At 43.9% G+C, this 19683-nt stretch overlaps 1 protein-coding gene across 7 annotated transcripts in view; it reads right to left on the bottom strand.

Annotated features, from left to right (window-relative positions):
- LOC140190239 (putative transmembrane protein 244) overlaps window positions 1-19683 on the bottom strand; it is a 30756-nt gene that overhangs the window by 10183 nt on the left and 890 nt on the right. For 2 of the 7 annotated variants that reach the window (XR_011883563.1, XM_072246805.1), the window contains exons 2-7: window positions 18935-19149; window positions 13150-13499; window positions 11303-11459; window positions 10607-10670; window positions 7582-7830; window positions 4356-4441 (exon numbers count right to left, since the gene is read on the bottom strand). Coding sequence is in view for 1 of the 7 variants with exons in the window: in XM_072246805.1 (XP_072102906.1) it covers window positions 4356-4441; window positions 7582-7614 (119 nt within the window). In the remaining 6 variants the exon portion in view is untranslated. Of the gene's footprint in view, window positions 1-4355; window positions 4442-7581; window positions 7831-10606; window positions 10671-11302; window positions 11474-11932; window positions 12188-13149; window positions 13500-18934; window positions 19150-19683 lie in introns of all 7 variants that reach the window. The other 5 variants (XR_011883567.1, XR_011883564.1, XR_011883565.1 and 2 more) reach the window with 5 other exon arrangements.

Raw genomic sequence — 19683 nt, forward strand, 5'->3', positions numbered from 1 at the left:
CAAAGTGTTTTATTACATCCTCAAAGAATTCATTCAGGCTCATAAGGCACGACCTTCTCTTGACAAAGCCATGCAGGCTATCCCTCAGCAGGTTATGTCTCTCCAAATGCTCGTAAATCGTACCTTTCAAGACCTTCTCCAACAACTTGCGCACCACTGAAGTCAGACTCACTTGTCTACAATTTCCTGAGTTATCTCTACTCCTTTTCTTGAACAAAGGAACAACATTTGCAACCCTCCAGTACTTCTCCCGTCCTTATTGATGACGCAAAGATCGCCACAAGAGGCTCAACGATCTCCTCCCTCACTTCTCACAGTAGCCTAGTGTATACCTCATCTGGTCCCGGTGACTTATCTAACTTAATACTTTTCAAAAGCTCCAGCACATCCTCTTTCTTAATGTCTATATATTCTCAAGTGTTTCAGTCCGCTGTAAGTCATTCCTGCAACTGCCAAGGTCTTTTTCCCTAGTGAATACCGAAGCAAAGTATTAAGAACCTCCGCTACCTCCTCCGACTCCATGCACGTCTCCACTATCACACCTGATTTGGTCTTATTCTCACACGCCTCATCCTCTTGCTCTTCACATACTTGTAGAATGCCTTGGGGTTTTCTTTCATCCCACTCACCAAGGCCTTCTCATGGCCCCTTCTGGTTCTCCTAATTCCATACTTAAGCTCCTTCCTCGCAACCTTGTCATTTTCTAGAGTTCTAACAATACCTAGTTACTGTAATATTGTCAATTCAACTGGAATCCAATTGATGTTACCTACAGAATATCCATCTGAGATCTAACCGTGGCCCAACCAGCTCAGCAAACATCAAGGCAAGGTCCTAACTGGATACTTTATATCAAGATTTACAAGGAGAAGGACATCATATTTGGTGAATATAGGGAGGGTGGTTGCAACCTAGAGGGATGGTGGAGGTAGAGTCTTTCACCGCATTTAAGTAACTAGATGAGCAATTATAATGGCTCACGGTTGAAGCTACCATAGCATCAGAGAGTCGACATTTCAGGCCAAGACGCTTGTTCAGGACTGGGAAGATGACAGAGTGAAAAGGCAGGGGTAAGGGAAGGAGGATAAGCTAGGTAAAGCCAGGTGGGTTGGAAAGGTAAAGGGCTGGAGAGGAAGGAATCTGATAGGAAAGTGGACCACAGGACAAAGGGAAGGCAGAGGGGACCCAAGGGGAAGCAGTAAGCAGGTGAACAGAGGTAAGGGGCTGGAGTGGAGAATAGAAGAGGTGAGAGGGAGGGAATTTTTTTACTGGAAGGAGAAGTTAATATTCACGCCATCAGTTTGGAGGGTATCCAGATGGAATGCAATATGTTGCTCCTCCACCCTGAGGGTGGCCTCATCATGGCACAAGAGGAGGCCATGGGCCGACAATTCGGAATGAGAATGGGAATAGGAATAGGAATTAAAATGTTTGGCCACTGAGAAGTTCCGCTTTTGGCAGAAGGAGCTGAGGTGTTTGACAAAGTGGTCCCCCAACTTACGATGGGTCTCACCAATGTAGATGAGCCCGCATCAGGAGCGCCGGATACAACAGGCGACCCCAGTGAAGTGCTGCCTCACCTGGAAGGACTGTTTGGGGCCCTGAATGGAGGTGAGGGAGGAGGTGTAGCCCTCTGGCCACTTGCAGGGATAAGTGCCAGGACAGAGATTGCTGGAGGGGGATGAATGGACAAGGCAATTGAACAGCAAAAGCCCATTCACCCACACATTGATGTTACCCTGTAGCCTAAGGCTCTGCTGCACTGAACAGAATTCCACCAACCTTTGTGTCAACTGCAAACTTATTGAACATGTGTCTCATTTTTATATAAGGCAGCACGGGTCCCAGCACTGATCTCTGTGGAATAAAACCAATCAGAGGCATTGTTTCACAATCTCTCCATTGCCAAGTTTATTTTGGATCCAATTTGCCAAATTTCCTGAGATGCCATGGACTGTAACTTTTTGGACCTGTCCTCCATGTAGGACCTTGTCAGAGGCCTTACTGAAACCATACCCCATTCCCATTCTGATCGAGAAAGTTATGTTTGGATTCTCTCTCACACACACACACACACACACACACCCTAACCTACACTTTATCTTCCTATCTTTGGCCATCCTGGTACCCTATTCCTGCTTATCCATCATATCCTATAAAAAACCCCTGTACCCCTTAAGAAAGCTAAAAATACCCTGACCTGTGCTCTCTCACCCATGCCCAGCAACCCTCTTAATGTGAATTCCTGCACCCCCAATTCCCTTAGATTAATTCTCATCATCTCTCTCTGTATCCCATACTTCCTGCAACTCAGAACTACATGTTCTACTGACTCCTCTTCCTGACATTCCTCACACAATCCTGTCTGGTGTTTCCCCATCATTTTCAATGTTTTGTTTAATGCACAGTGCCCCAGCCTTAACCTAGTCCACACAGTCTCCTCTCTTCTGTATCCACCACCTACCCCAGTACCTGCAACACTTTTCTGTATTTGATATAAATGCCTCCCTTTCCCCTCCCTTTCCCATCTTTCTTGCCACATTTGGTTGATTTTTTTTCCCAGATTACACACTTAACCTCTGCTTTACTGATACAAATGTGCATTTCTATATTTTCTTTCTTTCCAACGGCCTCTTTGCCAACTCATCCACCCTCTCATTCCCCTTCACCCCTACATGTACTGGAACCCATAGAAATTTTACCTGACCTCCTTGATTTGCAATTCTTGTGACTGACTGAAGAACTTCATAAAGTACATCTTGCTGACTGTTTGACTGAAAAGACCTTAAACTTGCTAGAACTGAGGATGAATCTGAGCATATCAACACTTTGACTTGTCTAGCTTTCTCCACCCATCGCAACACAACCAACACTACCAGCATCTCCACTTTTACAGTTTCAAGATAACAAAAAAGGAAAAGGGCCTGAAGCAAAAGTTTGGGCACCCTGCACGGTCAGTACTTAGTAACACTCCCTTTGGCAAGTATCACAGTTTGTAAACACTTTCTGTAGCCAGCTGAGAGACCTTCAATTCTTGTTTGGGGGATTTTTACCCATTATTCCTTGCAAAAGGCTTCTGGTTCTGTGAGATTCTCGGGCTGTCTTGAATGCACTGCTCTTTTGAGGTCTATCCACAGATGTTCGATAATGTTTAGGTCGGAGGACTGTGAGGGCCATGGGAAAACCTTCAGCTTGCGCCTCTTGTGGTAGTCCATTGTGGATTTTGAGGTGTGTTTAGGATCATTATCCTGTTGTAGAAGCCAACCTCTTTTCATCTTCAGCTTTCTTACAGATGGTGTGATGTTTGCTCCAGAATTTGCTGGTATTTAATTAAATCTCTACCAGTGAAATGTTCCCCATGCCACTGGCTGCAACGCAAGCCCAAAGCATGATCGATCCACCCCTGTGCTTAACAGTTGGAGAGGTGTTCTTTTCATGAAATTCTGCACCTTTTCTCCAAACATACCTTTTCTCATTGCGGCCAATAAGTTCTATTTTAACTTCGTCAGGGCTTGTTTCCAAAATGCATCAGGCTTGTTTAGATATTCCTTTGCAAACTTCTGACCCTGAATTTTGTGGTGAGGACGCAGGGAAGATTTTCTTCTGATGACTCTTCCATGAAGGTCATATTTGTGCAGGTGTCGCTGCACAGTAGAACAGTGAACCACCACTCCAGAGTCTGCTAAATCTTTCTGAAGGTCTTTTGCAGTCAAACAGGGGTTTTGATTTGCCTTTCTAGCAATCCTACGAGCAGTTCTCTCAGAAAGTTTTCTTGGTCTTCCAGTCCTCAACTTGACCTCCAGCGTTCCTGTTAACTACCATTTCTTAATTACGTTACAAACTGAGGAAATGGCTACCTGAAAACGCTTTGCTATCTTCTTATAGCCTTCTGCTGCTTTGTGGGCATCATTTATTTTAATTTTCAGATTGCTAGGCAGCTGCTTAGAGGAGCCCATGGCTGCTGATTGTTGGGACAAGGTTTGAGGAGTCAGGGTATTTATAAAGCTTTGAAATTTTCATCACCTGGACTTTCCTAACTATGACTTGTTAGCCATAACCCTAACAAGCTAATTAAGGTCTAAGACCGTGGTAAAAGTTATCGGAGAGCTCAAATCTCTTGAGGTGCCCAAACTTTTGCATGGTGCTCCTTTCCTTTTTTTAATTCTAAAATTGTACAAAACAAAAATAATACACTAATCTTGCTTAAAATGTTGAAAAGAATGTTTCATCTTTAATTTTATGAGTTTTGGAGATCAGTTCATCTTCTACTCACTTAACTATTCACAGTAACAGAAATTTTGACCAGGGGTGCCCAAACTTTTGCATGCCACTGTAACGGTGACAATATGTCTTACCCAAATGCTCCAAAGCAGACACTTGCAAACAAGTAATAGACTGTGTAGAATACCAGCATGCAGTTCAGCAAATTCAGCAGGATAGTCTAGGAAAATGCAAACCAACATGGATTAGTTTTTTGCTAAGTTGTTTTTTTATTTACTACTTATCAAGATACAGTGTGGATAGGTCCTTCTGGCCCTTTGAACCATGCCGCCCAGCAATATTCAGATTTATTCCTAGCCTATTCATGGGACAATTTACAATAAGCAATTAACCTACCAATAGATACGTCTTTGGACCGTGGGAGGAAACCAGAGCACCTGGAAGAAACCCACGCAGTCATGGGCAGTATGTACAAACTCCTGACAGACAGCAGCGGGAATTCATTAGAAGCTTCGAGGAGATTTTGGTATATCACCAAAGACTCCCGCAAATTTCTACCGCCGGGCAGCGGAGAACATTCTGACTGGCTGCATCACCACCTGGTATTGTGGGGCTCCAGCGTGCAGGATCGAAGGAGGCTGCAGAGCATTGTGGACAACCCTCGCTTCCATCAAAATTAAGTGCACAGCTAATGGCAGGACCCTTAAGAGAAATGGTTTACGGAGTGTCCTTGGGGTCCAAGGAACTGAAAAATTGCCGGACACTTTGATAGGGTAGTAAAGAAGGCTTACCGGTCGAGGCACAACACCCAAAATGCTGCAGAAACTCAGCAGGCCAGGCAGCATCTATGGAAACGAATAAACTGTCGAAGTTTTGGGCCGAGACCCTTCTTCAGGACTAAAGGCAGATTTATACTTGTGCGTCAAATCGACGCCGTAGGTACAGCATAGCCGCGAACCCTACGCAGTGCCTACGCGGATCCTTACGCCGTAGCCTGACGTGCACCTCTGCCAAAATGTACCTACGTGTCGCGGCAACGCAGACCGCAAATCGCAACAACTGTGATTGGTCCGCTTGGTAGCATCACATTTCCTCCTACACTGCAGTAGCTTCCCATTGGGCGACTGAAGGGCAGGGAAGGAACTCTGGCTGCAATGCTTTCCATAAAGCTTTACAGACCTCCGAAATTATGGAGGACACATTTCGCTTTTACGAAAGAAGACGCTCACTTTAAACTTGTTTACCCCAAGAAAGACTACCATGACCATGAAGCCTTGCACGGGCAGGTGTGTGCGCATGCCTGACGTGTGAATACGTGTCGTGCACATACGTGTATGTGCCCGAAATGCAGAGCAACGCAGACACACCAACGTACAAGTATAAATGCTCACAACGGCATAGCCCACTTGTGTAGGCTACGGCGTAAGCTGGTATGCACAACTATAAATCAGCCTTAAGAAGGAAAGGGGATTATGCTAGAATGAATGGGTGGGGGGCTAGCTACATTAATCCTATTTACCAGTGCACAGTGTATTTGCCTTCATTGCCTTAATGATTCAAGTGCTTGTCAAACAATTTCTCAGTGTTGTGAGAGGCCCTGCCGCCATCATCCTTCAGGCAGTGTTTCAGTTTCTAATCACCCTCTTGGTTAACCAACACATCAAGCAAATATTCTTTAAATGAAAATAAATGTTCCATTTAGCTGTAACAATCTTATTTATTGATGCAGTGCAGAGTAGTCTGAACTGATTCCACAACCTACAGACTCACTTTCAAGGACCCTACAACTCATGTTCTCAGTATTATTATTTATTTTTATGTCTTTTATTTGCAAAATTTGTCTTCGTTTGCAAATTGACTAGTTGTCAGTCCTCGTTTCTGTAGTTTTTATAAATTCTAATGTATTTCTTCACTTTCTTCTAAATGCCTGCAAGAAAACCAATCTCAGGGTTGTATATGGTGACATATACTGTACATACTTTGATACGTGTGTGTGTATTTCTCCCTCTCTCTCGTGTGCGTGTGCGCGCGCGCGTGTATGGATTTGTCTCCGCGGTCACCCTAGATGGACAATTGTATGAAATACTTTGTGACACACTTGCCATTTCTCTCCAGAAAACATGCAATTCCCATAATTATGGAGTAACACCAACAGGCCTATGAAGGCCCCAGTTTTGAACACATTTCATTGGTCTCCTGCTAGGATTTCTCATGTATTTATTACTGGAACAAGATACTGAAAATTTTTTGCTTTTGTGATTTCTAGGGAAAGCTAACACTCTTACATTCTCCCAAAATACCAAAAACATATAGCCGAGATTTGTTGTTCTAAGGATTAAAACATATCAACATCTCGTTTCCAAAAATTTATCAATTTTGTATAATTATTCAATACTCACAAATAAGGCAAGAATAGTGACACAGTAGCATAGTGCTCAGCACAATGGTTTACAGTACAGGCGACCCGGGTTCAATTCCCGCCGCTGCCTGTAAGGAGTTTGTATGTTCTCCCCGTGACCGTGTGGGTTTTCTCCGGGTGCTCTGGTCTCCTCCCACAATCCAAAGACATACTGGTTGACAGGTTAATTGCTCATTGTAAACTGTCCTGTGATTAGGATGGGATTAAGTCAGGGGTTGTTGGCCAGTGCAGCTCTAAAGGCTGGATGGGCCTATTCCACGCTATTTTATTAAATAATTAATTAGATCAGTTGGTGTGCCAAGGTATAACCACGGGCAATTGTCTTGGACATTTCAGATCAGATTAGATTCAACTTTATTGTCATTGTGCCGAGTACAGATACAAAGCCAATGAAATGCATTTAGCACCTGACCAGAAATGCAAAGAATAGTGTTATTTACAAAATAACTGCAAATAAAACAAGTGCTACAGCACACAAATATAAAAGCACTGAGACAGTACAATACAGATGCAATACTGCTTAGCGCTGTGATGGAATAACATTTTAACCAGTGTTTTATTTCAAATGTGCCTGTTGAAAACGTAAGGAGAAGCGCATTCTGTTTTCCACATTCATGGAACGCATTTCTCACGATACGTCCAGTTTAGGAGTAAACGCTGAACTAAAAATACTGTGTAGTGAACCAGTGCCTTATGACTGCATGAACCCAATTCTTTCCCCCCCCCCCCATGTATTTGCACAGTATTCTGCCTTTTTCACTTTATTGTAATGCTCTTTAGAGATATGCACCCATTGGGGAGCAGAGGGTTGCTTTTGTTGTACGGACAAGGGAAGCGTGAATGCCTGCTTCTGCTCCCAGCAGATGATGTGAGAGTCTGGGCTCTAACAGCCACCTTGATCAAATGAGAAGCCAGCAATCTGCTCACTCCCAAAACCATACCTTTGTTCCACGGACTGTGTCTTCCAAGGCCATTTAAAGAGCTAAAGGATTCTGAATTGCGCCGAGACTGATTCTTTCTTGTTCTTTTGGCTTCACGGTCCTCGGCCAAAGGAGAGACACAGTGCTGACCACAGGACGAGTTGACAGCAGAGGAGTTAATCCTGGATATCACCAACCCCAACAACCGCAGATCCCAAACTGTGTACCTTGCCAGTAGAATTTAGCAAAGGACAAGATACCGCAGAAAACCTGAAGTAAAGAACAAAAATGCTGTGATCTTCAGAAAGTAATTGGTTTACAATTGTCATAAGAGACAGTGTTGGAGATTAAGAATGAAGGCCTTTGCTCATTTATTTTTAAAATAATAGCAATTGTGGAACTTGTTGCTACAGGCGGCTGTGGAGGCCAAGTCATTAGGTATGTTTAAGGTAGAGATTAGTAGATTCTTGATTAGACCATAAGATACAGGAGCAGAATTAGGCCATTTGGTCCATCAAGTCTGCTCCACTATTTTACCATGGCTGATCCAATTTTCCTCTCAGCCCCAATCTCCTGCCTTCCCCCCATATCCCTTCAGGCCCCAACCAGTCAAAGATCTACCAAGCTCTGCCATAAATATGCATAAAGACTTGGCTTCCACAACTGCCTGTGGAAAAGAATTCCACAGATTCACCACTCTCTGGCTAAAGAAATCCCTCCTCATCTCCATTCTAAAAGGACACCCCTCTATTCTGAGGCTGTGTCCCCTAGTCTTCGACTCTCTCACCATAGAAAACATCCTCTCCACATCCACCCTATCAAGGCCTTTCACCATTCAATAGGTTTTTAATGAGATCATCCCTTTCTTCTAAATTCCCATGAATACAGGCCAGAACCATCAACACTCTTCATAATACAAGCCATTCAATCTTGCAATCATTTTCCTGAACCCCTTTTGAACCCTCTCCAGTTTCAGCATATCCTTTCTAAGATACGGGGCTCAAACCTGCTCACAATACTCCAAGTGAGGCCTCACCAGTTCTAAATAAAGCCTCAACATTACATCCTTGCTTTTATATTCTAGACTTCTTAAAATGAATGCTAACATTGCATTTGCCTTCCTCACCACAGGCTCAACATGCAAATTAACCTTCAGAGAAACCTGCACAAGGACTCCCAAGTCCCTTTGCACCTCAGATTTTTTGTATTTTCTCTCCATTTAGAAAATAGCCAACCCTTTCATTTCTTGTACCAAAGTGCGTGACCATACACTTCATATGAATGGCAGGGTACTGAGGTGTGCAGTAAGAACAAAGAGGCCTGGGAATCATCAGCATGATCTGGTTCGGGCTGGTCAGCAGGACTTGGTGAGGGGTAGACGTGCTCTCTTCTCATTGCTGCCATCAGCAAGAAGATACAAGAATCTCAAGACTCGGACTGCCATCAGGGACTCCTCAACCATCAGGCTCTTGAACTAAAGGGGGCAGCTTACTCAACCTCACGTATCTATCACTGAAATGTTCCCACAACCAAAGGACTCACTTTCAAGGACTCCATCTCATGTTCTCCATACTTATTTTTTACTTATTTATATTATCGTTTCTTCTTTTTGCATTTGCACAGTTTGTTTTCTGCACTCTGGTTGATCTTTCATTGATCCTGTTATAATTACTAATCTATCCACTTGCTGGGTATGCCCGCAGGAAAAGTGAATCTCAGGGTTGTATGAGGAGGCAGGTATTTACTTTGAACTTTGCTGTGTGAGGACAGGTTAGCTTCCAGCATTAAGAAAAATGAGAGGAGTTCCATTTGAAATGTATAAACTTCTTATAGTGCTTGTCAGGGATATATGGAGAATGTACAATGTCAAAGCCAGTTACTCTCACTCCACCTCTTTGGATAAAAGCTGTGACGAGATCTGAAGCTGGGTCTTGTGACAAAACCCAAACTAAAAATCAGTGAGCAAATTGTGAAGATGACGTTTCACAACACTTTTACCGCTTTGCTGATGATGCAGAGTGGACTTTCTTTTCTCTTGCTTCTGTTAGATAGGTCATGACCAGGATAACGTTCAGTAAATGTCAGTGTAGTACCTACAGGGGAATGGGGTAGATGGCTCTTTCGAAATACAGATACGGTTTGAGTCTATCCCATTTAAAATGACAAACGGGGGAAAAAAGAGAGCAAGAACGGAGGTCATTTTTGCCCTTAGAGAACACTCTGCCGTCCAAAATGAACATTCTTTACCTCAGCACCAATTTTCCATTGATGCCTTTTGTGTCTAGAAATCTAGCTACCCTCTTAGCCTCTGCATCCTTCCATATTAAGATTCAATAGCCATACTTCTGCTAAAATGTCTTTTCCCACATTCTGAAACTGTTATTTATTGATTGATTGATTGATTGTTTCTGATACTGCATGGAATAGGCCATTACAGAGACGCTGAACTCGAACTGTACCATCGACTGTGAACGATGGAGACAGGAGATCAGCAATGGCCTATGTTCCACACCCCAGAAGAAGAAAACTATATTAATGGTAAATATGACGTCGTTTCAATACTGTAATGCCTTGTCAACATTGCTGCCCCTTCTCCCCATGAAAAGCTGCCGCCTGTTTTTGTCACAAACAAGAGAAAATCTGCAGATGCTAGAAATCCAAACAACACACACACACAAAATGCTGGAGGAACTCAGCAGGCCAGGCAGCATCTGTGAAAAAGAGAACAGTTGACATTTCAGTCTCAGACCCTTCGAGCTGAGAATCCGCCCAAAACATTGACTGTACTCTTTTCCTTAGATGCTGCCTGGCCTGCTGAATTCCTCCAGCATTTTGTATGTACTGCCTGTTTTTGTCTCTCCGTCATCTAATCAAGCACTGATCCTTCTTTTTTCAGATACTCTTTTTGAAGTAATTCAAAATTCAACAATCTAAGTTAATATATTAATTTTACATAATTCCATATTTATATGTTAGTATCTTAGCTTCTTGCTGACAAAACAAGTTTAATAGTACAAGCTTCTAAGGGAAATTTCTAATCACTCACCTCTCTCTGTTTTCACCATCAATGTCTGAATTCAAATAACAGTTGTTTAGTCATTATGATGTACCTGAGAGAGAGAATACAAGACCCGGAATTAGAATGCTCTATTATGATGTCACAATAGTATCCAATGGGCGGATAGAATGGTTTTGGAATAAGTATTTTTAAACATATTGTTATTTCATTTGTTACTATGCACTTCTATTTGCCTTATACATTGCTACTATTTTTTCCCCAACTCACCTGAACCTGAATTAACAGCACCTGCCTGTTACACGGTTGGCGTTTAGGACAGCAATGAAGGTCCTCCATCTCTGAATACAAAGAATTCTTCATTGCTGTTTTCTTAAACAATTGTTTTTTTTTGACCAGTCATGATTGTTAGCCCCCGAACCTGGAGGACCAGTGGACTGCTCTTAGTCTGGCTTCTACCCTTTGACCCGTTTGGCATGGGTGACCCTCCCAAAAGCCAAACCACAAGGGCCTTGCCTCCAGTCAGCATAACTCTCCAGGTCATTGAGGCACACAAGCCTCCAAACCCTACACCAAGGCTGTGGTCCTTTTGGAGGAGTATAAATTGATGCTTGAAGACTATTTAAATCTGAAGATCATCGTCAAGCTCCATTCTTTTCTGACCTCACACACGCACACACAAAATGGCTGCTTCTCTCCTCTCCAGCCACAAATCTACCGACATACCTTTACTGTTGGCCACGTTGATATCTTCTGCTGAGCACAAAATTGGAGGTCAAAACATGGACTTTCATATCTGACTGCTCAGAGACCTTGCCAACATGGCTCCAAAAACAGTGGACAGCACTCTCCTTCCTTAGATTTCCATTTGCAAAACAGATACCTGAGAACAAAAACCTAGACTTTTCAATTCAGTACACAAAGAGTGTGATACATTATCGTAGATCCTTTATTTCAAATGTGATGTTCAATCTCAGGCCCTACATCCCCCTGGGGTGGCACAGTAATGTAGTGGTTAGCACAACAGTTTACAGTACAGACGACCCAGGTTCAATTCCCACCACTGCCTGTAAGGAGTTTGTACGTTCTCCCCGTGACCGCGTGGGTTTTCTCCGGGAGCTCCAGTTTCTTCCCACATTCCAAAGACCTACTGGTTGGTGGGTTAATTAACTGATTATTGTAAATTGCCCTGTGATTAGGCTAGCACTAAATTGGGGATTGGCTCAAAGGACTAGAAGGATCTACTCAGCTCTGTATCTCAATAAATTAAAAAAAATTAAAAGTCAAAGTTGTCACAGCAGTATTTTGAATCAGTGTGGGCACGTGGCCAAGTGGTTAAGGCATTGGACTAGCAACCTGAAGGTCGTAAGTTCGAGCCCCAGCCGAGGGAACGTGTTGTGTCCTTGAGCAAGGCACTTAATCACACAGTGCTCTGCGATGACACCGGTGCCAAGCTGTACGGGTCTTAATGCCCTTCCCTTGGACAACATCGGTGTCGTGGAGAGGGGAGACTTGCAGCATGGGCAACTGCCGGTCTTTCATACAATCTTGCCCTGGCTCGTGCCCTGGAGAGTGAAGGCTTTCCAGGCGCAGATCCATGGTCTCACAAGCCTTTAAAAAAAAAAAAATAATTTTGAATCACCAAGGTGAAACATACCTGGTGTTGACACAATCAATGTGACAAAGCAAATTAACTGTTTTCCTATAGCATTGAAATTTGCAACAGACTGTTTCACACAAATTAATTACTATGTTCATATTAAGCATCAGGAAAGAAAGTGCATCAATGGCTGTAAAGTAATTTTCAAAACAAAGTATGAAGCAGAGCAAAAATGAACAAAGAGTTAGTTGGCAGCTCTGAAGTGTAGAATGAACAGAAATAAGCTCAATTAGTCTGCAGAAATTAAAGGTATCTTGCAGAATGCAATATGGTTACAAATAAAATATAGGGACTATAATCAGCAACTGTAAAATGAAATATTCTCTTCCAGCAAACACTTTGAGCTTTTGAGTAATATCAAATGACTGCACTTTATCCATAACTTCTTATCTAGACTAGAAAAGGACTTGACAACATTGCCCTACCTTCATCAAATATCTTTGCCACTTCCTCAAAAAACTCATTCAAATTTGTGAGATTGGACCTACCCTAACAAGACCATGCCGACTTTCTCGAAAAGAGCTAGCAAAGTTCAAAGTAAATTTTATTATCAAAGTACATATATGTCACCATGTACAACACGGAGCTCTATTTTCTTGTGGGCATACTCAATAAATCTATAGAATAATAACTATATCAGAATCAATGAAAAACTGCCAACTACGGTGTTCAACCAGAGTGCAGAAGACAACAAAATGTAATTACAAAAAGTAAGAAATAATAATAATGAATAAATGAGTAATAAATATCTAGAACATGAAGAGTCCTTGAAAATGAGTCCATTGGTTGTGGGAACATTTCTGTGATGGGGCAAGTGAAGTTAATTGAAGTTATCCCTTTGGTTCAAGAGCCTAATAGTTGAGAGGTAGTAACCGTTCCTGAACCTGGTGTGCGAGTTTTGAAGCTCCTGTACCTTCTTCCTGATGGCTGCAGTGAGAAGAGAGCTTGGCCTGGAGGGTGGGGGTTGCTGATGATGGATGCTTCTTTCCTGCAAAAGTGTTTCATGTCGACATGGCTCAATGGTTGGGAGGGCTTTACCTGTGATAGACTGGGCTGTATCCACCACTTTTTGTAGGATTTTCCATTCGAGGGCTTGGTGCTTCCATACCTGGCTGTGATGCAGCCAGTCAATATACTCCCCACTATAGAAGCTAGTCAAAGTTTTAGATGCCATGCCAAATCTCCACAAACTCCTAAGGAAGTTGAGGTGCTGCTGTGCTTTTTTCATAATTGCAGTTACGTGCTGGGCCCACGACGGGTCTTCTGAAATAATAATACAGAGGAATTTAAAGTTGCTAACCCTCTCCACTTCTGATCCTCCAATGAGGACTAGCTCATGGACCTATGGTTTTCTTCTCCTGAAGTCAATAATCAGCTCCTTGGTATTATTAACATTGAGTAAGAGGTTGCTGTTATGACACCACTCACTCAGATTTTCAATTTCCCTCCTATATGGCGATTCATCACCACCTTTTGTTCATCCAATGACAATGGTGTTATCAGCAAACTTAAGTACAGCATTGGAGCTGTGCTTAGCCACACAGTCATAGGTGAAAAGTGAGTAGAGGAGGGAACTAAGCACACAGCCTTGTGGTGCACCTGTGCGGCTGGAGCTTGTGGAGGGGATGTTATCGCCAATCCGAATTGACTGGGGTCTGCGAGTGAGAAAATCCAGGATTCTATTGTACAAGGAGGTATTGAGGCCAAGGTCTTGGAGCTTATTGATTAACTTTGTGGGGTTGATGTTATTGAATGCTGAGCTGTCGTCGATAAAGAGCATCCTGATTGATGTATGCATTTCCAAGCAAGGATAGTATGGGACTTGGAAGGGAAACCTGCAGATGTTTCCACGTGACCTTGCTCTTCTTGTTGACAGAGGTCACAGGTTTATAATGCACTGTCCCTCAGTGTCACAAAAACAAAGGAGCTGGTTGTGGACTACAGGAGGAATGAAGACAGGCTGACCCCTATAGACACCAATGGACCTGGGGTTGAGAGGGTGAACAGCTCGAGGGAGAGGTTGATCTGTACACACCAGCTGTGTGGTGAAAAAGGCACAACAGCGCCTCTTTAACCTCAGACGGTTGAAGAAGTTTGGTATGGGCCCCCAAATCCTAAGAACTTTCTACAGGGGCACAATTGAGAGCATCCTGACTGGCTGCATCACTGCCTGGGTATGGGAACTGTGCTTCCCTCAGTCGCAGGACCCTGCAGGTGCGGACAGCCCAGTGCATCTGTAGATGTGAACTTCCCACTATTCAGAACATTTACAAAGACAGGTGTGTTAAAAAGGCCCAAAGGATCATTGGGGACTCGAGTCACCCCAACTGCACACTGTTCCAGCTGCTACCATCCGGGAAACGGTATCGCAGCATAAAAACCAGGACCAACAGGCTTCGGGACAGCTTCTTCCACCAGGCCATCAGACTGATTAATTCATGCTGATACAACTGTATTTCTATGTTATATTGACTGTCCTGTTGTACATACTATTTATTATAAATTACTATAAATTTCACATTGCACATTTAGACGGAGACGTAACAAAGATTTTTACTCATGTAAATGAAGGATCTATGTAATAAAGTCAATTCAATTCAAAGCAACCTGGGTGGGGAAATAAAGTGCATTTTGTAGAAGGCACATATTGAGGTCATTTTACACCATTGTTGGAGGGAATAAATGTTTAGGAAAATGGATGGTTGCCAATCAAACAGGCTGCATTGTCCTTGGTGGTGAAGTTACTGAGAATTGTTGTAGTGGAAAGTACTCCACTACATTGGGCCTTGTAGCTTGTAGCTTGTGAATCGGACAATTTTCCACATTGTTGTATAGATGCCAGTGTTGTACAAGATGTGTGGAGGAGTAAGATAGATCAACTGGTAGAGTGGTGTCATAGCGAAAACCTTGTACTCAATGATAGCAAGACCATGAAATTGAGTCTGGACTTTGGGAAGGGAAAGTCCGGAGAACACACGCCAGTCCTCAGTGAGAGGTCCACGGTGGAAAGGGAGAGCAGCTTCACGTTCCATGGTTTCAGCTTCTCAGAGGACCTCCTTTTCCACCGTGGACCCCTCACTGGGGACTGACGTGTGCTCTCCTGACTTGTGACAGCGGAGTCTGTTTGAAAGGTTGCTCCGCTGTTTATTCAGTAGGTCATGGAGAGGATGTGCCTGATTGTCCATAATGGATAACAGTTTGTTTAGTGACCTCCTCTCCACCACTAACTCAAAAGAGACCGGGTTGTAGTCAAGGATGGATCCAGCCTTTTTGATGAGTTTATTTTGTCTTTTTGCATCACCAAAACCGATGCGGCTCCCCTAACATAAAGCCGCAAAGAGGACTGCACTCGCTAAAAACAGACTGGTAAAAGATCTCCAACATCCTGCTGCACACATTGAAGGATCTCAGCTTCCTTAGAAAATAGAGTTGGCTCATCCCCTTCTTTCTACCATCAGGGAAGATGAACAGGAGCGTGGAGACCCACACTCAATGTTTGAGGAAGGGCTTCTTCTCCTCCAATATAATTTTTTGAACGGTCCATGAACAGTACCTCACTATTCCTCTTTTGCACTAACTATTTTATTTATTCTAACTTTTATATCTTGTACCATACAGCTGCCACAAAACGACAAATTTCACGACATATGTCAATGGTAATAAACCTGATTAAAGAAAAGATAATGTTATATTGAGGAAAGGTAGCAGAGGAATGGATATCTGTGACTGAAGTACAAATGATTCTGCAGATCAACACACAGGCACCTGTGCCCACCATGCCTCTATCTCCAAGCCTACTTATTTGGCAAGAATTCCCCATCCCACACCGATGGACCCCCTCCTCCCACCTCCAACGCTCCTCCTCTTCCTGGACACCTCCTTGTGGTTCTCAGCCCGCTCTGGATCTTTTCATCTCTCATTGCTGACGAGACATCAACCGGCTCAACTTCAGCACTCCTCTCTCCTCATCCAGCCATACCCACCCCCTCCGAACGCATTGTCCGCCATTCTCTCTGCACCAATCCCAACCTTACCATCAAACCTACAGACAAAATGGGTGCTGTTGTAGTGTGGGAGGTAGTCTGACCCCTGCCTTGCTGAGGCCAGGTAGCAGTTCTCAAGCACCTCCACTTACTTACCCCTTGGAAAGGACTTCACTCCGAACCATCAGCAAATTGTCTCCCACAGCATCACCAACCTCATCAACTCTGGAAAACTCCTGTCCTCTACCATCAAACTCATAATTCTCTTACCCCACCTTGCTCACTCCTACCTCCTACCCGACATCCACAAACCCGGCTGTCTGGGTAGGCCCATTGTCTCTGCCTGCTGCTGCCCCACTGAACTCATGTCAGCATACCCTGACTCCTTTCTATCTCCCTTGGTTCAATCCCTTGCCACTTACAATTGTGACATTTCATATGCTCTCCATTTCCTCAACAACTTTCAATTCCTTGGCCCTGGCCGCCTCACTTTCACCAAGGATGTCCACTCCCTATACGCTTCTATCCCCCAATCAAGAATCTGTCTGCTTCTTCCACAACAAAAGACCTATTCAGTTCCCCTCCATCACCACCCTCCTCCATCTGACAGAACTGGTCCTCACCCTCACCGATTTCTCCTTCGGTTCCTCCCACTTTCTCCAAACTCAGGGGGTAGCCATGGGTACTCACAAGGGCCCCAGCTATGCCTGCCTTTTCGTTGGCTACGTAGAACAGTCCCTGTTCCAAGCATTGCCTGGTAATACCTCGCAACCCTTCCGGTGCTACATTGACAACTGCACTGATGCTGCTTCATGAACCCATGCTGAGCCCGTCAATTTCATAAACTTTGCCTTCAACTTCCACCCTACTCTTACATTCACTTGGTCCATTTCTGATACCTCTCTCCTCTTTCTTGACCTCTCTGTCTCCAATTCATGAGCAAAACTATCTACAGACATCTGTTGTAAGCCTACTGATTCTCACGGCTATCTTGATGATACATCTTCCCACCTTGTCTCCTGTAAAAATGCTATTCCCGTTTTCCAGTTCCCTCATCTCCACCACATCTGTTCCCAGGATAAGGCTTTCATTTTCAGGACATCAGAGATGTCCTCCTCCTTCAAAGAATGGGGTTGCCCTTCCTCCACCATTGATGCTGCCCTCACTCGCATCTCCTCCATTTCCCGAACATCCGCGCTCACCCTTTCTTCTCACCACCTTAACAGGGACAGAGCTCCTCCTGTTCTCACCTATCACCCGATGAGCCTCCACGTCCAACACATTATTCTCCGCAACTCCCACCATCTTCAATGGGGTCCTACCACCAAACGTAACTCTACCTGATTTCCAACTCTTTGCTTTCCGCAGGAATCACTCCCTCCATGATTCCCTCGTCCACTCGTCCTTACCTACTAATCTCCCTCCTGGCACATATCCCTCAAGCAACAGAGGTGCTACACCTACCCATTCACCTTCTCCCTTACTTCCATTCAGGATCCCCAATAGTCCTTTCAGCTGAGGCAACACTTCACCTGTTGGTGTCATCTACTGTAGCTGGTCCTCCCAATGTGACCCCCCTCTACACTGGTGAGACCAGACATAAATTGGAGGGACCGCATTTCCTATACCCATTCACGTTCCGATATAACAGTCCATGGCCTCCTTTTTGGCCACCAGGAGGCCACACTCAGGAGGGAGGAGCTACACCTCATTCTCATCTACGGTGTTTGATAGCATTAATATTGATTTCTCCTTCCAGTAATTTTCCCTCTTCTATTCCCCACCCTGCCCTCTTACCTCTTCTCCTCATCACGTACACCTTCCCCTGGTGCCCCTCCTCCTTCCCTTTCTCCCATAGTCCAATCTCTTCTCCTGTCAGTTTCCTTCTTCTCCAGCCTTTCCACACCCGCTTGGCTTCACCCATCACCTTCCAGCTATCTTCCCCCCTTCCCCTCACCTTTTTTCTCCTCTCACATCTTTCCCCTTCCTTTCCAGTCCTGAAGAAGGGTCGACTGCAACGCCGACTGTTCATCTCCATAGGCGCTGCCTGACTTGCTGAGTTCCTCCAGCATTTTGTGCGCGTTGCCCTGCATTTCCAGCATCCGCGGAATCTCCTACATGGAACGAAGGTGCTCAACAAAACACTCCCCTAATCTACGTTGGGTCTCACTGGCATAGAGGAGGCTGCACCAGGAGCATCAGATACAGTAGATGACTCCAACAGATTCGCCAGTGAAGTGTCGCCTCACCTGGAAGAACTGCTTGGGGCCCTGAATGATAGTGAGGAAGGAACTGTACGCCCGGTGTAGCCCTCGCCCTTCTTGCAAGGATAGCTGGCAGGAGGGACAGCATTGGGAGGGCAATGGGGGAAACAAGTGGACAAGGGAGCCAAATGGGGTGTTCGAAGGTAATATTCCACATGCTGCTAATACCAAGGCAGTAGGACGTGCCCAGCAGATCAGACTGTATTAATGGAGAGGGAAACTGAGCCTACTTCACAGATGGATGACTTAAAGAGGAGAAATGGCCAAGGATTATTCCCTCCTTCACAGCGGCTCCACCACCGCTGGATTTTGCAGGTAGGAGAAGATGTGTGTAGGGGCAGTGGCTGCAGTCTCGCACGTTAAGTTACAGTTCTGTTAATGCAGGTCTGTCAAACTCTCATGTGCCTAGTTTGAGGAACACCACTTCCAATTTGGCCACCTAGATACTTACAAGAGATCTGCAAACTCCAATAACTTTGGAACAATTACACCACTTCGGTGGATGTTGGATGTTGCAGGTCAGGCAGTATCCGAGAGGTAGTCGACGTCCTGGGATGAGATCATTTAACTGTTGTGCGCTAACATTACTTAACTGGTGGAGTTATATATGCTATATATATCCAGAGTTGTTTTTGAATCAAGTTCGTTTATTGCCATTCTTCAGTACTAGCGTAAAGGAGAATAAAACGATTGTTACTCTGGAGCAGATGCAGTATAAAGCACATGAACACAATGAAAACAATACAAGCAGTCTTATAAAACACAATAAGCATAAAGCAGCATAAAACACACGAACACAATGAAAACAACAGTCCTGTAAAACACAATAAGCGTAAAGCAGCATAAAACACACGAGCACAATGAAAACAATACACAGTCCTATGAAACACAATAAGCATAAAACACACAAACAGAATGAAAACAATATAAACACAGTCCTATAAAACACAATAAGCATAAACCACACAAACACAATGAAAACAATACAAATACAGTCCTGTAAAACACAATAAGCATAAAGCAGCATAAAACACACGAACACAACGAAAACCAATTTCCCCCTGGGATCAATAAAGTATGACTATGACTATGAACACAATGAAAACTATATAAACAGTCTTATAAAACACACACACTATGAAAATATAAACACAGTGCTACAAAACACATTAAGCATAAAGCAGCATAAAGCACACGAGC

The sequence above is a fragment of the Mobula birostris genome, chromosome 29 (assembly GCF_030028105.1).
Source record: "Mobula birostris isolate sMobBir1 chromosome 29, sMobBir1.hap1, whole genome shotgun sequence".
Taxonomy (NCBI): Eukaryota; Metazoa; Chordata; class Chondrichthyes; order Myliobatiformes; family Myliobatidae; genus Mobula; species Mobula birostris.